Source organism: Myzus persicae, unplaced genomic scaffold (assembly GCF_001856785.1).
Source record: "Myzus persicae strain clone G006 unplaced genomic scaffold, MPER_G0061.0, whole genome shotgun sequence".
Classification (NCBI taxonomy): domain Eukaryota; kingdom Metazoa; phylum Arthropoda; class Insecta; order Hemiptera; family Aphididae; genus Myzus; species Myzus persicae.
This window is the reverse complement of record NW_019100528.1, coordinates 11,699-34,786: the sequence shown is the minus strand read 5'-3', so window position 1 is coordinate 34,786 and position 23,088 is coordinate 11,699. Positions and strand designations below refer to the sequence as shown.

At 28.8% G+C, this 23,088-nt stretch overlaps 1 protein-coding gene across 1 annotated transcript; it reads right to left on the bottom strand.

Annotated features, from left to right (window-relative positions):
- Nucleotides 1-253: 253 nt before the first annotated feature.
- LOC111030882 (alpha-tocopherol transfer protein-like) lies at nucleotides 254-22,800 on the bottom strand. Its single transcript, XM_022310592.1, has 8 exons — nucleotides 22,620-22,800; nucleotides 8,416-8,598; nucleotides 4,398-4,492; nucleotides 4,162-4,315; nucleotides 2,924-3,117; nucleotides 1,634-1,744; nucleotides 1,318-1,468; nucleotides 254-653 (listed from the first exon to the last, which is right to left on the bottom strand). Exons 1-8 carry the CDS (start codon nucleotides 22,633-22,635, stop codon nucleotides 625-627), a joined length of 933 nt encoding a protein of 310 aa, XP_022166284.1. The 5' UTR covers nucleotides 22,636-22,800; the 3' UTR covers nucleotides 254-624.
- Between the last annotated feature and the right edge of the window lie 288 nt (nucleotides 22,801-23,088).

Here is a 23,088-nt window from a genome sequence, read left to right as displayed (position 1 = left end):
AATTACAGTTTATAAATAAATAATAATATATAGTACACTTGTTTTAGAAATTAGCATTTAATAGAATAATAATTCCTAGAACCACACAGAGAATAAAACTGTTTAATAAATATAAAAAAAATTGCACTGTTAAACTCGAATAATTACAATGGTATTTAAATTATTTTCGCATATATATTTAAGATTTTTTCTCTTACAAAATCGAGTGAACTTCGATATTTCAATATAACAAATAATAGGTATCACAAGTAAATGGATAATAAAAAAGTAAAATTGTCTTTATTAAATATAATAATATAATTAAAGAATAAATAACTTATACACCTAAGAATAAGGTATACGATTAGGTACATTGTTTAACATACTCCATTTCTACAATGTTACCTATATGTATACTTACTATATTAGAAGTACTAATAAGTTGGAAATCATTGACATGGCTAAAAATAACCTTAAAACTAAAATAATTTATTTGTTTGATTGAATAAAAATAAGGGGTTTCTATATAAACGATCGACAGACACCAAAATAATAAAATATTTTTTTTTGTTTTTTAAATTATCGAAGACTCGTGGAAGGCTTCATTTTGTCTTTGACGATATTACTGGACGCCGTTGGCTGGAATCATTTTCCATAACCGTAATTATTTAAAACTGAAAAATAATATTTATGAAAGTCAATATCACGTTATGTGGGTCGTCTATTGTATTAGAAACCTTAAATAATTGAGTCCAAATAAATAAACATGTACCAATAGATACTATGACATACGTGTATAATATAATTATGTACGTTTTAGATATCTACTGGCTTGGTGTAACAAGAGCTAATGCAAAAAAAGAATATTTCATTGGAAATTTAATATCAAAAAATAGGTAAGTACCCACATTTTTTATAAAAATTATTCAAAATATAAACTCAATTTCGTCAAAATGTGAAATCGGCCTTTACTGCACTACAGATATAATTTCTCAAACATTTCAAAACATCAATGGTAGAATTATTGCAGTGGGATAAAAAGAGCAAGTCGTATGCTGTATAAATAATTGACTATATAGGTTTGAACTTTTTAAATTAATATTAATATCGGAGGGATAAAAAAATGCAGACCTTGATGTGGGGAAGAAACTATATTATATCGATCGTTCACTAGAGTTTGGAATATAATCTTCTCCAACGAACTTGCCTCATATTTTACACGTATGATATGTATTCTATTATGTAAATGTATTTTAAATTATTAATAATATGTACTAATATTAATAACTACCCATATCCGTATAATACGCATATTATATTTTGTGATTGTATACGTACCGCCAAATTCTTTTTCTACTGTTACCAGTAGTTCATGCCACTGAGGTCCAGTAACACGAGGTACGTCCAACGTGCCGCCGTAGCATTCTGGTAGACATGGTTGGTATAGGTGTTTGTGCAAAGACTCCCGGTCGGTACCGTGTAAGACGATCTGTAACCATTTAATAATATTTTATTTTAATTTATTATAGTATAAGTAGTTTAGAGATTAGTTTTTAGGGATGATGGCACCCGAAAACACTCATCCCTGAGAGTAAAATTATTCTCCGCCAACCCCCCCCCCCCCCAAAAAAAAACTAAAAATGTGGAAGCTCACCCTCGACCGCAGTTTTTCCCTCAGGAATGGTTTGAAGAAGTTGAAGACGACGTTGAACAGAATCGGTTGGTTGACGATGTGGATTCCTTTAACCCTCGCAGGAACAGCGTCCTGAAAACGACAGTAATATTATTTTTAGCAAATAGGTGAACTATGTTTTTGGATAGAATGAACACGCACGACGCACGTATGCTGAATAATTGAATATAATTTCATAAGGGGGACGACATCGATGAGTGTCATTATTTATTATTGTCGAAAAAAGTGTACAATTCAAAAACCAAAACTTGTATGTAATTCGTTGTATCAAATTTTGACAAAATAACCCTTTGTACGAGTTGCAACTTTCAATTTAGAAAGTACATTGAATCTTTTAGTTCCATTCAATTCGAATCGGATATAATATCGCATCTAAACTTGTAAGTTTTTAATTTTAAACATTTTTTTTCAAAACTAATAATTGTATAGAACAGATAACAATAATATTATAGGTAACACTAAATATTTCATAAAAGAAATAATTCTGATGCAATTCTGACTTTTTAAATAGTAAAATAATTATTCGATAATTAAGCTTAAATATGTATAATATATAATTATACATTGTATATACTGTTATCAGAATTTTCGAACATAATATTACTAAACGTTCTTACTGATTATGATATGGATTATAATTTACAATTTATAACTACCTATATGTATTATTATCATTGTGTACTTTAATATTTGTAGTTTCTCCTTACAAATCAATTTTAAAACATATTGGTTTTTTTATGCCGTCTACTTATAAATTACTTATATAGGTTATACACATATTTTTCTAAATTAATAAATTAATAATACATAATAAGTAATTATATCGTTATAAATACAAACATTATACCGTCGTGACTTTATAAGTCAAACACAAACTTGATTAATAATATTATCGAACTATATTTGTGCTATATATATATATTTGTGTGTGTGTGTGTGTGTGTGTATGTATAATGTATATGTAACACATGTACTATATTATTATATAATTATAAATAAATTTGTACAAAATTCTCTGTTTAAATTATTTTTTGATTCTTTCCCAATACCAATAACACATAATATGATCTTTGCATTACGAAAGCTACAGCCTGCAGCTCTTGCACACCCATACCTCGCAAAAGTAATTGTTATTTTTCATCATGGTAAATTATTATTTTTTATTGTATTTGTATGTGATTTAACAAGCCTATGTATAGTATAGTATGTTTGCTTGGGTGACACTCGTAATTTAGATGTCAAGATTCGTACTTGAAGCCAGTCGACAATCCGCTTTGCGAACGGCGGGCTAAACTGCCAAGTCTGTTGCAGCGACAAACCATCCATGTCGAATACTACTTGAGCTCCAGCTACTTGGGTGGCTGGTTCCATTATGGCAGCTTCGAGAAATATCACAGCTCCCTTGTACACCTCGTCCAACGTGCACTTCTTGTGCTTCCATTTCTCTGGAAAACCAAATAAACAGGTACGGGTCAATAAAAAGTTTCAAATATATGCTTTACAGTGATACGTTGTGGTGACTTTTTTCTTAAGGTTTAACTCGTAAAAAATTGTATTAAGATCTATTCATACGAATTTAAAATAATTAAAAAATGGAGAACTCGATTTGCTGTTCAGTAGATTTTGAGTTAACCGCCATTGAATAGATCATTGTAATGGTTGTGTTACAACGATAAACAATACAATGATAAATTATTATACACGAAAAATGATTCTGAGCAGAGATGGTGCGTCACCATTTTTGTTGAGGATATTTAAAGAAGAAAAATTTGCCAATATATTATGCACTTTTGATGTTTTTTGAATAGTTATAACTTATAAGCAAATCTCACGAGAAACCTTGTATTATATTTGCAAGATTTTTGACAGGAAGTAAATGCTTACAAAGAATTATTGAAAAAGAACTAAGATAATTCTAAAATTAAAAATATTTTTATATTGCTCTAAAAAAAAACTCATAAAAATGTTTTTAAAATTATTTTCTGTCTAGAAAAATATAAAATAAATATATTTATTATTTGGTGAAAATTAGAAAGTCTGCTATTACCTATAGCATTGAATTAAAACAAATTTGAGAGTGTCAAAAATGTTGTTGCAATAGTTTAAAAAAAAATACTGGGAATTATTTACTCCAAAATACCAACTAGATAAAAATAGAAGAACCCAAAGTTTAAGATTGAAGAATTTGTACTTCTTAAAAATATTTTTATTGGCACAAAAAGCTCATTCTTGTAAAATCTTTACATTTATCGCTGTATTTAGAAAGTAAAATAAAAAAAAAAAATGTTAAAATGTTTTTTAATCTTTCAAAATTCATTACACCGAGTTATATATTTTATCGTCACTAGTTTTGAGTACTTAACAAAATTTTAAATTATAATCTTCCCTTGGGTACCTGGTTATCAATTATAATGATTAATAATTAAATTTAATGATTTATTTATTAATTAATTCAACAAGATGAATATTATTAACAATAAGTAACTTACTTCCTAATTCGATAACTAAAATCCTGCGGCCGCCTTGGTCACGTTTAGGTAAAACATGTAGTATATCGTGATCGAATATGTTTTTCTCAGTCTTGGGTGAAAGGCCATTGTATATATTCGCGTGTTTCACTTTGAACTGATAGTATTGTTTGATCTGTCGATGAAATTAAGTCGTATATCAAATTGTTGTAATTGACAAAACATTATATAATCGATTCCAGTGACCGATAAATTACCAGCTTGTAAGCGCTTTCCGGATAGTATTTCGTTGGACGAAGAAAGCGAATAAGCCACGCTCTGTTGTCTATGGGAACTTTCAGATCATTGTCCTCTAAAATATAATAATAACAACAATATTAACAAAAAGTTTTTATTTATAGCTCGAGAACTAAGAAGCAGAATATAATCTTTCAATAACACTTATTTTATAAATACCTAATTGAATAACCAATATCACTTGGCTATATGGGTACACTATTAAGTACTTTTAACTAAAAACAATTTTATAGCTTATAAAATGTTTGCGAAATATAAGTTTAAATTACGCGAAATGGGGTTTTAAATGTTTTAGTTTCATTGTTTGATTTTTCGTCTGTGAATATTTCCACATGTCTTTAGATATAGTGCCTACTCCGATGTATATATTTAATCTATATTGTTTCTTGTGGTTTTTATGAAACATAATGTAGGTAATTAGAAAATGCTATATTAATTAATTATCTATAAAATAAATGTAGTTATAAATTTAAATTACATAATTAGACGTTAAATGAAACTAAAAATGGATGTTAATTTATATTTTATTGTTTTCTCTATTCTTTAAAGTAGGTAGATATTTAAAAAACATTATTAAACACATTTTTTTTTATAAGTGTAAGTTTAATTGAATGATGGAAAAAATTAAACATAACTAAAAAAATAGTCTTTACGCACTACATCATATCGTATTTGTTTTAGTTGACTTTTCAATCTTCATTCTTTTGTATTTTTGTCAAAGTTTCACTCTTAAAAAATACATGTCCATTTGGGTTTCAATTGTATTTCTTCATTTACAATTTTAGCTAAATTGAATGTTATTTTTTTTTTTTAAGAACTATTATATTTTAAATAAGTATACAATATAAATTTCTATGATACTTATACGTATAGACACATAGGATATAGTTAAGTATCCTTGATTAATCATATGAGGCGTATTAGGTTGGCAAAACCAACCATTTCAGTTAGGTATTAATGCCATTAAAATATTTAATTATTCAACAATGTCAAATTTAAACAAATAAATTTAGATTATATAAATTTCAGTATAGTATGGTAATTTAATTTATTATTGATTAAGGATATGTGCACATGGAAGTATATTTTGTATTATCATCACGCTACATTATGATATATAATATGAATAATTTATCTTTGGTAATATTTTAGTTTTGTATTATAACCGGATCCCATATTATAATAAATTTACATGCATTTTATTTTTTTATTTTAATTAATCTAATAACAAGTTAAAGCGAAAGTATAGGTGAATATAGTTCCTTTGTATAATATTTTTTACACAACATTTATCATTTAATACATTTTCATTTAAACATATTAACGACTCGCGGCAGTTACATGTTTAATGTTTATAATATGATATATTGATATATATTATATAGTATGATAGCTATAATTTTAATGAAATAGTTAATAGATACTTATACACAGGAAAAATAACTGACATTGAGTTTGAGTAGACATTATTAAGGGCTCGACGCTTCGATTGATTGAATGGTTATGATGACTTATGGCCATAGAAATTAGAATGAGATGAACCTAGGAAGGGTGCTTGACTCCTGGAAAAATCTGATGATACGGCGTATTATATATAGTATATAATATATTTACATATAACTAGGGTGATTTTTTAAGAATTCTCATACTATTTGTATGCTCAAATTATACGTTTATTGAAATTTTGATTTTTAGAATTTTTAAATACATTTGAAGACAATATTTACAAATACTTGGGATTTTTTGTACCACTTAAGGATGCTCCTGTGACAATACAAACTTCTATTTTTCAAATAAAAACCCCCCCTTTTTCACTTTTAATTATTAAGCAGATATTTTTTTTGAAAAATTTAACATATCTATATTTTATAATCTAAATAAAAGTTTGAACGAGTAGTTTTTGAGTAATTTAATTGTGTGTACTATGTCTATATGGTAATAGGTTAAGTAGAGATGAGGGCTCAGGTGATTCGAAAATGTTAGTAATTACTATTGATGATCTAACAATAAAATTTTTTTTAAAACTGATCCAAGTAGAATTAATATTACATCTATTACTACATAACATAGTAAATATTTTTCAAAACAATTTTTAAGCATTATCGTCCTTAGCATAGAAATTTTAATACCTCAGAAACTATTCATTAGCATTTTGATTTTGATAATCAAAATTTTTAAGAAAATTATCTGCTAAATAATTTGCATCAAAACAGAAAGTTCTCATTTGAAAAACAGAAGTTTGTATCGCCACAGGCCACTAATTAAATAGTAGGTGCAACAAATATCAGGAATTCGAAAATATGGACTTTAAGTATATACTCAAAAACGCTATAAAAATAGGTATGTCAATAAATATAATATTAAAGGAGTAATAGGGGTGAGCATTCTAAAAAATCACCCTGTGTACGGGTATATATATATATATAGATACATATAGATACATCATACATCTTAGCATTTATATTCGACAAATTTAAATTGGAAACACTTGAGAAATTGACATAAATAATACGTATTGGATACCTAATAATGACTTTTTTCATATCAGTTTTTCGTTGAGGCATTTGAATCATTATCTATTTATATTTCATTATAATTGAACCATTTTTTTAATTTTCAAGAGCGGGACTGAGTTATTTAGTTAATCTTGTATATAATTGATACTATATAAATCAATAACGAAGAAACAGAAACAAATAATAGATATAAGTAGGAAACGTAGACAATTAATATAGCCAAATCACCTATAGCTATACCTACCATATTTATGTACAATAACATATACACTGCTTATTTTTGTTCATTTGAATAATGTAACATATGCATAAATAGGAAACTGTTGATGTATATACAATAAAATACAAATATAGGTCAGTGTAAGAACAAAAAACATAATATAAAAAAAAAAAACATTACCGATGGCAATGACATAATACAGAAAATCGCCTATTATTATCTCGTGTTGTTTTCATCATTTTATCGCTGCAGGCGGTTCGTGGAACAAAATATTATATCTATATGGATTGTATTGCTATACTAATTTTTAGTTGTGTAGCGGACTTTAAACGAATTAATAAGCGCAGTAAGTATTAGGTGAGCAACAAGTGTGTTAATTGTTAACTGCCAATAGTATATTATTAAAATATGTACTTATGCAATACCTAATAGGTAATACCAATGTATGCATTATTTCTGCGTATATCTACTTAAATTGGGTAAAAATATTTATCACTCTCCTCAATGTCATTATGCTATTTATAACTATTCGAGTAAAGTGACTAAAATGTTTTCATGTTAAATTTCATGTCGCATCGGATATTCTGATATATATGCTAAGGCTTAATGATGGCCGATGAGTATAATTATAAATTATACTATTATGTATGACATAATAATACATACCACGTGTGATGACTGTGAGAAAATGGATTAAATTTAAAATCTAGGTTTTAATGAGCTATGGCATTGTTCATTTTTTTTTCATATTTGTGTTTACCCTACCTTATACGTTATATCATACGTTTATTTTTAATGATATCATACAATAATATAAGTGTCGTTGATAAATTGTTTAATTATTCCTACACATGCCACAACCACGGATGTCCCTGAAATCTGTGTCTCTCTAAAAACATATTTGTGGTCCGTTTACATTAGCTGCACGTCTGGAGTGACGGTTATTACATAATATTATTGTAATTGTCGTGTAAGAAAAACTAAACCACAATAATAATTGTTCTAATAAACGTTAACAGAACAAGTTGTATGACTTTAGTTTTAATTTATATTTTTATTTCAAACCTATAAAATAGTGTCTTAAGGTACGGTTTCCCTGCAACGTCAGACGCGAGAACAGCATGGCTGCGTCGGACGCGGCGTCTAGACGCGACCTACGTCCAGACCGGTAGTGACGCTTGACGCCGCGTCCAGACGCTGGAGGGAAAACGTACCTTTAGAGGACGTGTAAAATTTGCTTACTTTCAAGTAATGCCTTCAGTTCAGCAATCGATTTTTCTTGCTGCTCGGGCGTTTCTCTGAGTTCTTTGACGGCCACTTCCAATAACTCTGGTGACAATTCGTCTTCCAGTTCTAACCGGAGTTTAAAGTCTCCAATTTGTATGCATGGCAATTTATCCAAATCCGATAAAAAAGCCTCGCATCCTGTGAACAATAATAATGAAAAATATTACAACAAAATCATTACGTATAACGTACTCAGCTGGTTCACGCTGAGTTCATATATTTATATTATGCAATCACAGTGTCTAAAATCTAAATGGTAAATTTTAAAACTATAAAATAAATATTTAACCAATAATAATAATATTGATTTCACGTTGCCTAATCAAGTCCAATAAGTTCGAATTGACAAAAGGTATAAGTACCTACCTACTTTTTTTATTGGTAAATACATCTACACCTAATACATTATTTAATACTTGATGAATGTACTTATAGTACTATTAGTGTTTGTATTATAATGTACATAAACTATTGTGCATAAAAAACAGAGTGAGAGTATGAGTAGTGATACATTATATGACATTGCTCATCAATCATCATCCATCATGATATTTTAGCACTCCCATTGTGTTAGTTGAATGTAAATAAAACTAGGATTCCAGAACAAAAAAAATGTAAAATAAATAATACCTAGGTATGTATATTATATTAGATAAATATCAGGTAACAATGGTATTGGTGACCGTTGTGATGGTACTTTCAGGTTTTGGCCAAGCACATCCTATCAGAATATCCTACTAGACTATAATTTATAATATATTATATCTCATAACCAAGACTCTTAAATTTAACTATGTTTCATTGAAATAAACAAATTTAATTAAACAAATTTTAAAAATGCATTCAACTAATCATTCAATCTAATAAAATAATTTCAATAATATTCTATGTGTGCAAAAAAAAGAAGTATAATCAAGCTTTGTATATTATAATTATTACGATATTAAACCGGATGAAATAACACAATACGGTACATTGTACATTAATATTTAAGTCAATGCAGTGCGTCAGGCAGCCAGTAACCACTGACCAATGATAATTGTTGTCAAACTTGAATACTATATTTTTGAATACAAAAGTTATCAATAGTACCTACGTTGCTATTAAATTTAATATTTAAATCAAATTGAAAGAAAAACTAATAATTATATATTGATTTGTCACCATATTTCAAGTTCATCAATGGTATCAATGATGGTATAGTAATGTGTAAGAAAAGTTTTGGATTTTAATAATTCAAAATATTGTGCTTTAGAGCAATTAGATTTATATAACTTATAAGTTCTGAATGATCATTCACTTAGATATCGAGATTAATGAAACTAAATGTCTACTACTTATACTGAGACACGAAATTAATGTTGTATTTATTTTTTTATTTTTTATTTTATTTAATTTCATAAACATATGAATACTGGGCCCCTATGTGTTTATAATATAATAATATATAGACATGTAAGTATAAATATTTATTACAATTGTATATTTTTAAATGTAGAGCCAAAAATTGATATGATTTATATGGAGTATACTCAGACAGTCAGACAATATGAGAGGTATATTATATACCGTATACAGTAAGATACTACTCGAATGAAAAAACATGACATGTTCACGTTCACTTATCCCGAGGAGATCGCGCTGATATTATATGTAATAGTATATACACATTACACACAACTATTATGGACAAGAAAAAAAAAGAAAACATATAAACTCAACTTGTCCCAACACTGGCGGGACAATATAAATTGTTTTTAAGAACAGAAACAAAACAAAAACCAGACTTTGTGCGTCCCCGGCTTTACAAAACAAAATATAATCATCGACCCCAATGAAATTGTTGTTTAATACTTATACCTACCTAAATACATTGTGCGACGAGTCGAGATCGGTTCGAAAATGCGGTTTCATGCAAAAGGGGTAACGTGTGTAATTTTTTTTGCCCATAAACTTGCAGTAGGTTCATATATTGTACACGTACATGGTACATTATATAGCTAATGTAATAACCGGTCTCACTAGCCGATGGAATGATAAAATTCTGTGTACGCTGACTGACTCGTATGATGATCTTATGTTATTATTATATGGTCGAAATATAGACGGGGACCATAATACACACGATGATTCAATAATAAGCGCGCGAGTAGTCACTATAATAAGTACCTATATTTGAAAACGTCAGAAATCAGATTTCGAATAACTATGATAATAATGCATTATTGAAGACAAATGATGGGTGTAAGCATGCTCGGTGAATCGCCCTGTATATAAATGCATATAATATTATAATGTAGTCTGATCTGTTTCCGTTTCGAGGCATGACTGTACACGAATCCTCGGAGAAGCAAAGTTCATTCGTTCCATGTAGATACCAACTGCAGTGGTCGAAGTGGTTACAAGAAGTGGCTTACAGGAGTGAAACAAATGCGTGAGGAAGTGTCGCATACCATATGGCGTTGGTGCAGAGATAAGTCTCGTTTTCAATAATTATAGCTTATAATATGTCTTTGTGTTGGTAAATGCGTTTGGTACGTATTAAACACATAATTTTTGTACACACATAATATAATATGTGATTGGTGGTTATATTACATATAGGCTTCACAAAAAATGTAAATCAACTAATAATAATGATGTGATTTGCGAAAGATATACGGTTAGGAATTCTCATTAGTCATTACCAACCAGCCGTCCATAATGTGTGGACATTTAACAAAAATGTGTTGTGCTGCCAGCACTAAAATTGAATTTTACATTCGAAAATCCAACAGTCTACACTTGAGTTAATAAAATAAAATATATACTTATATTAAAATAACATTTTTTTAAACTTTTATAACCTTTAACTATTATTATTCAAAATGTAACTAGGAAGTGGGAATCTTAATACCCAGGGGGGAAAATACGCCCAACGTATAGACCATTTTTATTTTTAGGTCAATATTATGCGTAAATTTAAATTTATTCACTGCATATGGCCTGCAACTATAATTTTCAAAAATAATATTTGGCCCTTTCCAAAATCTTATAGTGGGGACCAAGACCTAGACCTGACCTAGACTAAAGCAGTCTCTCGATGTACAATACTACAATATTGTTGTTGACTGTATAGACGTAACATAATATTATTATTATCTATATCATTAGCAATTACTAATTAGTTCTTAATATCGCTAGTGTATTATACTATAATTATACATTTATACCAATAGGTATGTCATATTGAATCGAGTGTAATTTATTCCTTCATCTTTATGACTTTATCCATTAAAACTTGATCCGTATTATAACGCGGTCATATTATTATATAGTTTTGACGAGGCCGAAGAGCGGATTTCATTCAACCGTTTTACATAACCTGTCTTAATAGATTATTCAGGAGGTCAATTTTCGTCAGAATTAGCATAGGTAATATAATTCCATATTCCTTTCGATCGTGGATTTTTTTTTAACGTGCAGCGTATTTTAAATTATTACAAATGGCTATTGAAATTATGTTAATATTTATAATAGTTTTATTTTTCAGAGGTTTTATGTAGAAAAGATCTTCTGCCTTCTGGTTATAGTTACCGTGCCTAGGACTAGACCTAGAATCCTACTTACGTTCTACAATTGTTTCGGTAGAATCATAATTATTATAGTTATAATATTGTAGTAATCACAGACTCATTCATATTTCGTATTCCATTTTCAGACTAACGGACGTGGCACGTGACAAATTGTCTTAAAAATCTATTACACAACAATAAGATACAAAAATACACGTACGTAAATCAAATTAAGATCAACTTTAAGAAATAATATTAATTTTCATGTATTCTTATGAACTTATTACTTGGCTTTATCGTGTATGTTTATTGTTTATTTGTTTAGGTACCAACTTGATAAATCTAGAAAATAACGACACTTAGTGCCGAACAATACAGAAGTGGTTTTAACAGAAATTTCATTTTTTTTTTTTTTTGTAACTAGAATTAATTGACTAGTGCTCAAATTAAGTTTTAAATATATTCCGGTTAAAATTTCAAAAAAAACTTATCAATAGTTTAAGGCGAAAATAGTGAGTACAGCTTTAATAGTACAAATAAATATATCAGACATCAATGAAATAGATTAAAAAGAAACCGCATATATTTCAGTCGACATTGGATAGAATTCAAACCTATAATAAACAAAAAAAACAAAGTAAACGGTAATAGGTAATATTAATAATAATAGTAATCAGACGTGTCTATGCGATGAAAACATCGTAGGTAGGTACACATTTAAAATTGGTAGGTATTCCTTAATCCTTGTAAGTCATGGCGTTCAAGGTAAACTACCGTGATAATACGAAAGGCTGATATAGGCAATATAATGTGTTTTAATAGGTTTTATAATGCAAAAGATATTAATTAATTGTGCGATTATAGTTGTTAATTCTTACCAATTAGTAATACATTTTTTCACCGATTATATTATCACGGATCTCACTAATCGGACCGTTTAAATAATAAAATTATAATATTATGTGCAATTATAAAATTGATAGTTTGCCAGTATATGATCGAACTAACTGGAGTTGCTGGGTTACTCGAGGTTGTTTTGAATTTTCAATGAAACGAGTAAGATAAAAATAAAACCTAACGGTTATAATTATATATTTAAATATTTCATATTCAGACTTATAGTGACTGTTTTAATAACTACTATTATAAAAAAAACCACTAATTAATTAACTTTTTTTTTGAAATAGTATTTTTGGAGAATTCAAAAATAAATTAAAATAAGTGCTTTTAACATTTAGCATATTTTTACTTTTATTATTTTAGCAAAATACTTTTCTATAGAAAATTATAATCGGTACCTGTTATAAATTCATACTTTGATTGTACCCAAACTAATAAATAAAACATGTTTTTAAATACATAAAGTTTAAATAAGAATCTCTTTGAAGAAATCTTTGAAGAGCCAAATAGTAGGAAGTAGGACCGCTCATCAAAACAACAATTATTATTAATGAACAAAAACTATTTGCTCAATATCCGACGTTTATGAGTCGAGTATTTCGTAGTACAATTTCAAAGTGTGCTTTACGACGATCACTGTGTTGAAATAATAATAAAGCTAAATGGCTAACAATGTATTGCATTTTACTGGAAATTGGGCTAAATCAAACTATTATCATGAAACCGAGTATCCGTGGATCTAAAGCTTTTTCAACATCACCATATATATAAACGCAGTAATCATTAATTAATGCAGCATGGTCATTCTTTCGAGCTGCGTTGACCGTGGAAACAATAAAAAGAACGCAGAAATCGTACCCAACTCCGCGGCGGAGACGACCAAAACAAACATAATATACCGCAGCAGTATACGGCACCGGTGTCGTTTCGTGGACAACGCCAAGGACAAAATTATTATAGTTTGTATATTATATTACCTACATCGTACGTGATCGTACCAAAGACAAACATTTAGAAATAACACATAACAACTCACTGTGAATAATGTAATACTATATTGTGATGATCGAGCGACGATGATACAAACTCATCGGTTTTGTCGTGCCATCAATAGTCGTATATATATTGTATAACATATTTACACATCAAAATACAAACATACGAATATATGAACAATAAAGCATGTGCATTAATATAGTACCTAAATTTCCAAGTGCTCATCACTTATATAATAATCAGTGATTCTTATATGAAGTGTATAATTATCAATAATAATACGGTATATATGCGATATTTTGTCTCATAAGTACCTACCTACCTAATTTGGTATAAGAAGAAAAAGTACAACACCAACGTGTGTTGTCTCTCCAGTCTTATAAACTTACGACAGAATATTTTTATTCGGTAGAATCAGTTTCGTGTTGATGGCGGCTTCAATATTACAACGAATTGGCCCTCCGAGTTATAATAGCATTTCTAAATTGTAATATTTTACATACCTATTCATGAATCGCTTGAAAATTAAAATATCGTAAAAAGTCCCGAAGTACAAACTCAGTAAATGTTCTTACTCTTAGATCAAATCACTATAATATTAATGTCCCCCGCCACTGGCGATTGCAACACAAAATTGGTTCTGCTAAACCCAAATTTCATAAGTACGTTTTACGTTCATAAGACAGAGACGACCGTTGTGGTTGTGCGTGTTGAAACGTTCTTCTCTTGTCAACGAGACGATTTGTCACTTGTGTTATAATATGATTATAGAAATTATTTGTTATATTGACATATAGGTATTGTAAATAATACGATCATAATATTGTTCATAAACTGAAGTTTTTTCTTCTCAAAAATATCAATTGCGTAACGTAATTTGCATGTGATTTTATCCATTTGCTCCTCATAATTAATATTTATAATTAAGTTATAAATTATAATTTACATATTTTATTCGTTTTTGCGGTTCTCATATATTTTTTTTAATGTCAGTTTTAACTACCTATATAATATGTACATTTATATGATCAACAAGTTATGTAGGTACTCTATTTAAATTCAAATTTATTATAAATCTTTAAGTCTGTAACGGTTTGAATATTATGTTATTTATTATTTTATTTATCGTAACTAACAAATCGAGGAAACAAAAAATTCACGGTCACACGAATATATTATATTTTTAATTCTCACGATACTGCGATAGTGCGATCCGGTATCATAATATACAGTAACTCTTGTTTATATCAAATGTTGAGTAAATAATTAATAACAATTATTTATTAATATTACATTATATTATATTATAAAGGGTTGAATTCATATCGTATAACCGGAATCGGAAAACCTACGTTAATCTGATTAACATATAATATACAAAGGCTGATTTTCGACGAAATTATACACGTAGTGTTGCCGAAAAAGTATGATTTTTATTTATTATTATTGTATTTCGTATTATAATGCGATTCAGCATCAACCATACGACCAAAGAAATACCATATAATTTAATATAAACTGGTGTGAGTAATATAATATATCTACTTACTATGTATATCTATATGGATTATATATTACATACTCGTATCATTCTTGCGTATTATGGAAATATATCACACACTCACACACACACACACACACACACACACACACACAACTCCACGTCTTCACCCACTCATACCGTCAACCGACCGTTGATCCATACGACTATACGTGCGGTGATTATAGTACGTGTCTGCACTTGTTTTTGTGCAATCGTCATACATATATGCTTACTGCGTTTAACACAACGAACATTAGTGTTAGGTCGGTTTGGTTGGAAAAAAAAAATTGAAACAAAATGTCCTGCGTTGATTTTATACGTAATAAACGTATAGAAAAACTTCCTTATTTATTCTCGCACCCGACAGATTGTGTTAGGAACGTGTCAGCGTGCGACACGTATATTATACAGTATATAGCTTAGTATTACTCTATAATATAATATATTATTATAGACGCGACTCACGAGTGACCTCATCATCCCGATACGCGTAAACGTTTCCATTGCAAACCATGTTAAGGCAAGTGATATTATATATTTTAGCTAACGAGGTAAATAACAGAGAACAGAGCACGTTCGATCAACGCTTAGCGGAAATTTGTTTATTAAAGTTAAAAAAATACGTTTCCCGTCTTAGAACATTGATGATAATACATATTATGTGATATATACATATTCCGTGTTTCTCGTATATTAATATGAATTGTAGTATAAATTTATATCAATGGTTTAAGTTCACAATAGAAATTTTACATTTTTACTTTTTAGACTTATAAAACAAACAGATTCAGGCTGGTGTTCTGGATAATATTAATGAGCAACAGTCATATTTTATGTTGTGCGCCTGTACTTTTGTGCTTACTGTAAGTATAAAATAAGGTACAAGTTATAATTTAGACTTTATCAGTAATATTATAATGCGATATTTTATCAGAAATATTGAAATCGGGTTCATTAGATAGGTACGGCTACAGTACTAGTGTACTACAGTACTAAATATAATCTTAAAAACAAGGAACCGGTATAACTAGAAATACAGTTCACTATGCTATATAAGTAATTTTAAAAAATGTAGATAGGTACCGTTAATATTAATAATATTATTGTTGATAAAAATGTACATATTGCTTTCTAAGGCAAATAACACAAAGTGAAATGAACTTTAAAAACATAATTTGATTGATCTTATTGTGATTGTTCTATACATTAAAATATCATACAATCTCAGACAATTAGTAACGCCTTTTTGCAGAAAAACATAATTTCACTTATAAACATTGACTACTATAATAGCAGCACACATGTATTTTAGTAAATTGAAGGCATACGAGCATGGCGACATTTTTATTTAACGAGAAATGTTAGTTTTTCGGTTTGAATTTTTGTGTTTGAGCAGAATAGTCTCAGAATCTAATCTAACCTAACCTAACCTAACGTAAGTTTAAAATAATGTATTATCGTCAAAATATTTGGTGATATGGGGAACAAAGTTATCCACGAAAACTATGCTAAATGTAAGTAAGCTTCTCTCAAATTTCTGCTTAATAAGCACACGAAGTGAATAGGTAAGGAATAACTCATTATTTCAAGTTTTTTTTTTATTAATTTGTAGTGAAATTGTTGAAATTAAGTGAGCTTCATGATAAAACAAAGTATAAACATAGGGAGAACTGAAATATTGTCGAGTATTGCTTATAATATCAGTTCACCTCATAATGTACTGAAAATGACAACCAACAAAAAACGAGAACTTGATATGGAATACTGATGTTGGGGGGGTATTATGTACAGTTTCCATCATACTTTATTATTTTATTACCTATGATAGGCATAACTTATTGGCTATCATTCACATTATTATTGTTTTAAGGAAGTGTTAATTTAAAGTGCCATACTTTCCTTATTGGAAAATAAAGGAATTTCGAGTAACGAGTTAACTTAACTCATTATTTTACTCAAACTTCGTTACTTTTAATATCTCCAAATATTTTTTAAAATTTAGTATTCAGAGCCACAGCTCGATTTGTTCTTGGGAATATTCCTAATACATATATATATATTATATACATATATATTAATCTATAAATTAATTACTACTACCGAATGTGACATATTCTTTTCAATCGGTTAACTATTTCTTCACTAAGTTAGGGAAACAAAAAATAGGTCACATACTCAGGTTTGAAATATTTTTTTTGTATTTTGCAGGTACTATAAGATTTAATAGAATTCTAACTTTGATGCAATACGATGATGAATGACTTTTGCTAATTTGTTTAATACTTATTACATCGTTTAAACGTAAGAGTATAAGTGAGATCGTACGCAATGAGAGTTGTTATATTAATTACTATTAATGTACTTAAAACTTAAGTACATAGTTATAAAAAAAATAAAACCCTGTACCGAAGTATAATATAATAGTATATACTATGTGTATAAATATTAAATAAACATATATTATATTCTCATAATCTTATATATTTGTATACATAATATACATATTTAATGTTTCTGTTGCAATTGTTAAATCGAGTTACAAGGACAATTGAAATTTGATGATAAAATCTCAGGTAGATAATACAGCATATACACGATGCAATATGATCCATGAATATAATATATATATGGTTATAAATTCACACAGTTATAAAATGTTCAATCATATTATGTATCAACTGATCCATTTAACGCAGGGTACTCATTATTTTATAAACTATTCATGTTTTTGAAATTATGTCTGTTTTCATAATTTTTAGTCATTAACAAACAACATTTTCTTAAAAGCCTATAGCTTATATCGTTATTAGTTTTTGATTGTTACCCTCTTTTTAATAACAAAATGCATTTTATATACGCAATTATATTTTTGACTCTTCGTTATCGTTATTATTTTTTAAGTTTTTAATTTTTGGAAAAACAACATAAATTATAAATTCCGAGAGGAGCGGTGAATGTATATATTGATTTTACAATTATGTGTTTTTTTCTGTCTGAAAAAATGTTTTCTAGTTGGAAATATTCTATGATTCTAAACTTCAGTAACTTTTTCTGGTGGTAAAGTGAATCAACTTGGTAGTTTTAGGAGGTAAAGTTGAAAATTCCCAGTAGTTTTCTAAAGCGCCTGGAAAAACGAGAATTTGTAAGCAAAACCAATTTTCAATTACTTGTAATGACTTTAAAGACAATTCTGTAAAACATTTTTTTTTTTTAAATATTGTGTTATGTTAAACGGACCATCCGTATAGTTTAGTAAATATAAAAATCGGGAAAGTGATATTGTAATAATATTCACCTAAAACAAATCATTATCTATAGATTATTAAGATTGTTTTTAAATATGCCTCATCGTTTGCATTTTTCGATTTTCATAATTATAATACATAGCGTTGGCACATAATCCACTACCCACGTTGTGAATTTCTTGAAAAAAACTATAGAAATCTTTTAGTATTAACCTCGCTTTAGTAATTTTGCTGCTGTAATGACAATAAAAGTTGAAAAATCTCATTACCCGAGAAAAATGTCACTATTTTCAAATTGCCTGGTTTACGATTATACTCAAGAGAACTTTGGTTATTCTGCTGGCTATGGAGCCTCACATATAATGTCATATTGCTACACTAGCCTCGGACCAGGCATTTGATGCTATCTTTATACTCTTGGAAGCACCCAGTCAACGACGGTGGTTGCAGTAGGTGTCTTCAAAGAGTTAAAAGTGTAAAAATCACACTATTAGTATATACAAAAAATAACATTTGTGTGATAATATTAATTTTGATAAAACAAAATAATGTATAAAAGCGAGTCAACCTTTACTGAAAATCATTCTAACCATCAGCCCAGTCATCTTTAAAGAAACTAGCCATACCACTCAACCCTTCCCTCTCAATAAATATTAGCAAACTAATGTCAAGTTATTTGAATAATTTATTCACTAATTTCTCATTTCTCATTTCTCATTTGACTCAAGTCATCTTCAGTCTCTTAAATAATAAAAATCGAAAAGTACATACAGTAAAAAACAGATTTAATAACCTAAGTCTAGCACGTTGTAACGAGGCTGACTTTTATCTCGAGCCTTACCTGCATCTATAATCATAATTAGTAAAATATATTGAATGTGTTATAATTTGTACAATAATTATTGTACAAATTGTTTATTACAGATAAAGGCGAAAAAATAGGGCACAATAAGTTACTACTTCTGTACTATGGCCGCCCCATATACATTTCAGTCCAATTATTGTCGGACACTACAATAGTTAACGTTTAATAGTACATAGCTCACGCGGCACGTTAGCGGCTATCATTACATGACCTTCCAAGGTCTGGGTCGATGACTATTAAAGAAAAACAATAACCACGGACGAGGTACCTAACCTAATTCGCATATAATATGTTAGTAGGTGTACGTTTTTATGAATTGCATTTTTTTTTTTATTTGAAACTTGTTACACTTATACAAGCCGATTCTTTAACAAAAAGTAGGTATTAACATTGGAAAATATTTTTTTTACATAATTTAAATTCATAAACTCATAAAAAAATATATAAAATATTTATTCAAAAAAGTTGTTTTGTAATTAATTCAAAATTTGTACCTATTTGTTTAAAATACACTTATTAATTGTATACTTTTCGAGATAAAGAGTGTTTATCGTTAAATAAGTAGGTAGGTCTAACCTACCTACCCAGGTTATTATTACGAGTTGCAACTTGCAAGACTACCTATATATGGGACAAGTTGAAAGTGGTAAATATTCAAATATTTCAATAAAGAAACGAAAGAGTACTTATGTATTTAAAATATAAGTTGTAACTTCATACTCAAATACTAAAGATATAAACTATTAGGTAATATTTGCAATAAATTATGTCAACTCAACAATCCTTAAACGGTTTAATATTTTTATTTATAAACTATCGCATTGTGACCAAAATATGATACTGCGTGTCGCGTTTAACCTGATACATACCTAATATAGATAGATGTTCGATTAATATAATATAAGTATATAATATAATTAAATGTAGGTAATACCTAGTAAGTAGTAGGTATACATTAAAATTTAAAAGTCACATAGGTACATAACTTAATATAAATCAATATTTTTGACAAACTTAACTCTATAAACTTAAGAAAAAAATAATATTTTTATATCAAAAATAGTTGATTATTAACATGTTTGATGTAGAATAATATTTTTTCAATAATGTCATTGTCCAATATCAGCAATTATTATCTTAATAATACAAGTTAAGGGTAAACTGAAAACACTCGATATTTTTTAAAATATAAAAATACAATAGTTATTTTTATTTTCTAAACATTCATTTTATATTTATAATAATTATGATATGTGGATTTTAGACATTGGACTGATAAGCATACAATTTAATCAACCTCAAATAAATCACAATAGCATTTGCAATAATTCAATTTTAAAATAAAATGTTTACTGTCTATAAGAAAATACCTATTTCATTCGATATATCTTATTATACTTTATATACATTTTAAGTACATTTAGCCAGGTTAGTGTTGCAGGGTTGAATCCAGACAATTTTTCTCGGTGGGATGGGGAATTTTTTTTTTAGTCTTATATTTTAGTATTATGAATTATATTCTTATTTATTAGGTAGTAATTAAAAGTTACAATTAAGAAATTTTAAATAATAAATAACTACAAGATAAAATTTCTTGAACAATGAACACGATTAAATAATTTGTATGTAATCGAACGAGCATTGTACATTCAATAAATAAAACAACTACAACAATAAATACATATTGCGGACAGTTGTATTATTGTCAGCTAGTGGATTCATTTGCCCCCTGAAGTACCTATACCTGGATTCAACACCGTAGATAGGTTAAGTAAGCCTACATGGTACCTACCTAAAGAAAACATCCAAAAATATTTTTCGTGTTTAAAAATAAGTTAAAAAGTTAACTTCTATTGAAACTTTAATCGCAATTTCAGGTCTCACGTAAATTAAAACAAATCATTAATGAATCTGCAGTTCCTATTAGTATTAGGCATCTAGTAGTTACATTAACTATGAATACTTTTATTGAACATCGTTATTAATACGCATCATTGATCATGTTCTATATCAGTGCCTATACCTAAATCCTATATTAAACACAAAGCACAAGATATTATATAGATACCTATTTAATAGTTACCTAATTAAGTATAATAATATATTTTAATTCTAGTATACCTATATACTTTGATTATACTATTATAAACACCGCATATAAATGCTTATACTTTAAATTTGGTTGGTTTTTATAATTTATGGTATACTTTAGAATACATTTTGCATAGGCAGACTTTCAAATTTCTGAAGAATTCATATATTTGTGTACTTTTTCGTTGTGTAATTAAATTAATTAAATATTAGATGAAAAATAGTATATTATGCGGCTTTATTTTGTTTAAGGTGGTATTGAGAAAACATCAATATCACAAACAAATAAAATAATGTATATCTTTCTGTCAATAAGAATGGTGAAATATCAAATACCTCGATAATTAAAAATTGTAATTTAACCATAGACACAATGCGCAATGTGTCGATAAACAATTGATATAGTGATAATCGAAATAATACTGTTCGCGTGAACTTCTTTGGGTGCAGCACAAGTCATGACCGAACCTTTATTCGCAAAATAATATCATAGTTTAATAATAATTATAATATAAGTAGGTATAGATTATCATAAATTATTATAAGTAAGTTAGGTAGGTACATGGGAATTGGCTAGGTATAATTCAGAAACTGCGATATTGACATAAATCGGGTTATTGAAACTCTGAACTCCAGAACGATTGCAAAAAATTATGTCACTGCTAATAGTGTTATGATATTTGTAATGCGTATCATCATGAGTCATGGCCAGCACGGGAACGAGATGACAATATTATTATAATTACTTTGAAATTTAGAACAAAAGTCAGTTATGACAACCTTTTCGTCGGAATGAAATCGCTCGTGGCTTGATATATCAGCTACCATTCGAACGAAATCGCCTGTACATATTTAGGTAGGTACCCACTTCGTTTTAGGCACGGCCTGTCACCAGCATGTATATACATAATAATAATGGTGATGTACGTTTATAGAAACCGACGATCGCGCACAACATCACTTACCTTTGGGCCTGGTCATCTTGGAATAGATGTTTTAGAAGATTCGACTTAATATCGGCGAGACGGATGTAAAAAACAATGTACAAACGGCTACGGGTCAGTTCTGTCGTAGACTGCGCGGACTGTGGCAGCGGAAAAGTGCGTACGACCGTGCGTACGTCGACTGATGAGAAAACTGGTCGTCGATTCGTATTTTGTTTGGTGGCGAGCTCGCGTGAGACGAGTGGCGACGGGTGGCGATGGGTGGCGGCGGGTGGCGGCGACGGCGATGGCATGTGTGCGCGGAGGACCAAAAACACGCTTATATAATATGTATATATATAATTGGGTACCTATACTGCAGTCACACAGACCTGTATTCTTATTTTTGTTTTTTACTCACTATCGCGAATGGGAGCTTCTCGTGAGGATTTTTTTGTTTTCGTTATCAAGCTTCCCGACCCCGCGCCCGCCTACTACACATCCTTGACAC

Bases quoted from the DNA above. Each gene is read 5' to 3' on its own strand.
- LOC111030882 (XM_022310592.1), bottom strand. The intron at 4,493-8,415 runs GTAAGCAAATTT...ATTATATTTTAG, and splicing joins ACTGAAGGCATTACTTGAAA to AGGACAATGATCTGAAAGTT. The intron at 1,469-1,633 runs GTGAGCTTCCAC...AAATGGTTACAG, and splicing joins GGGAAAAACTGCGGTCGAGG to ATCGTCTTACACGGTACCGA.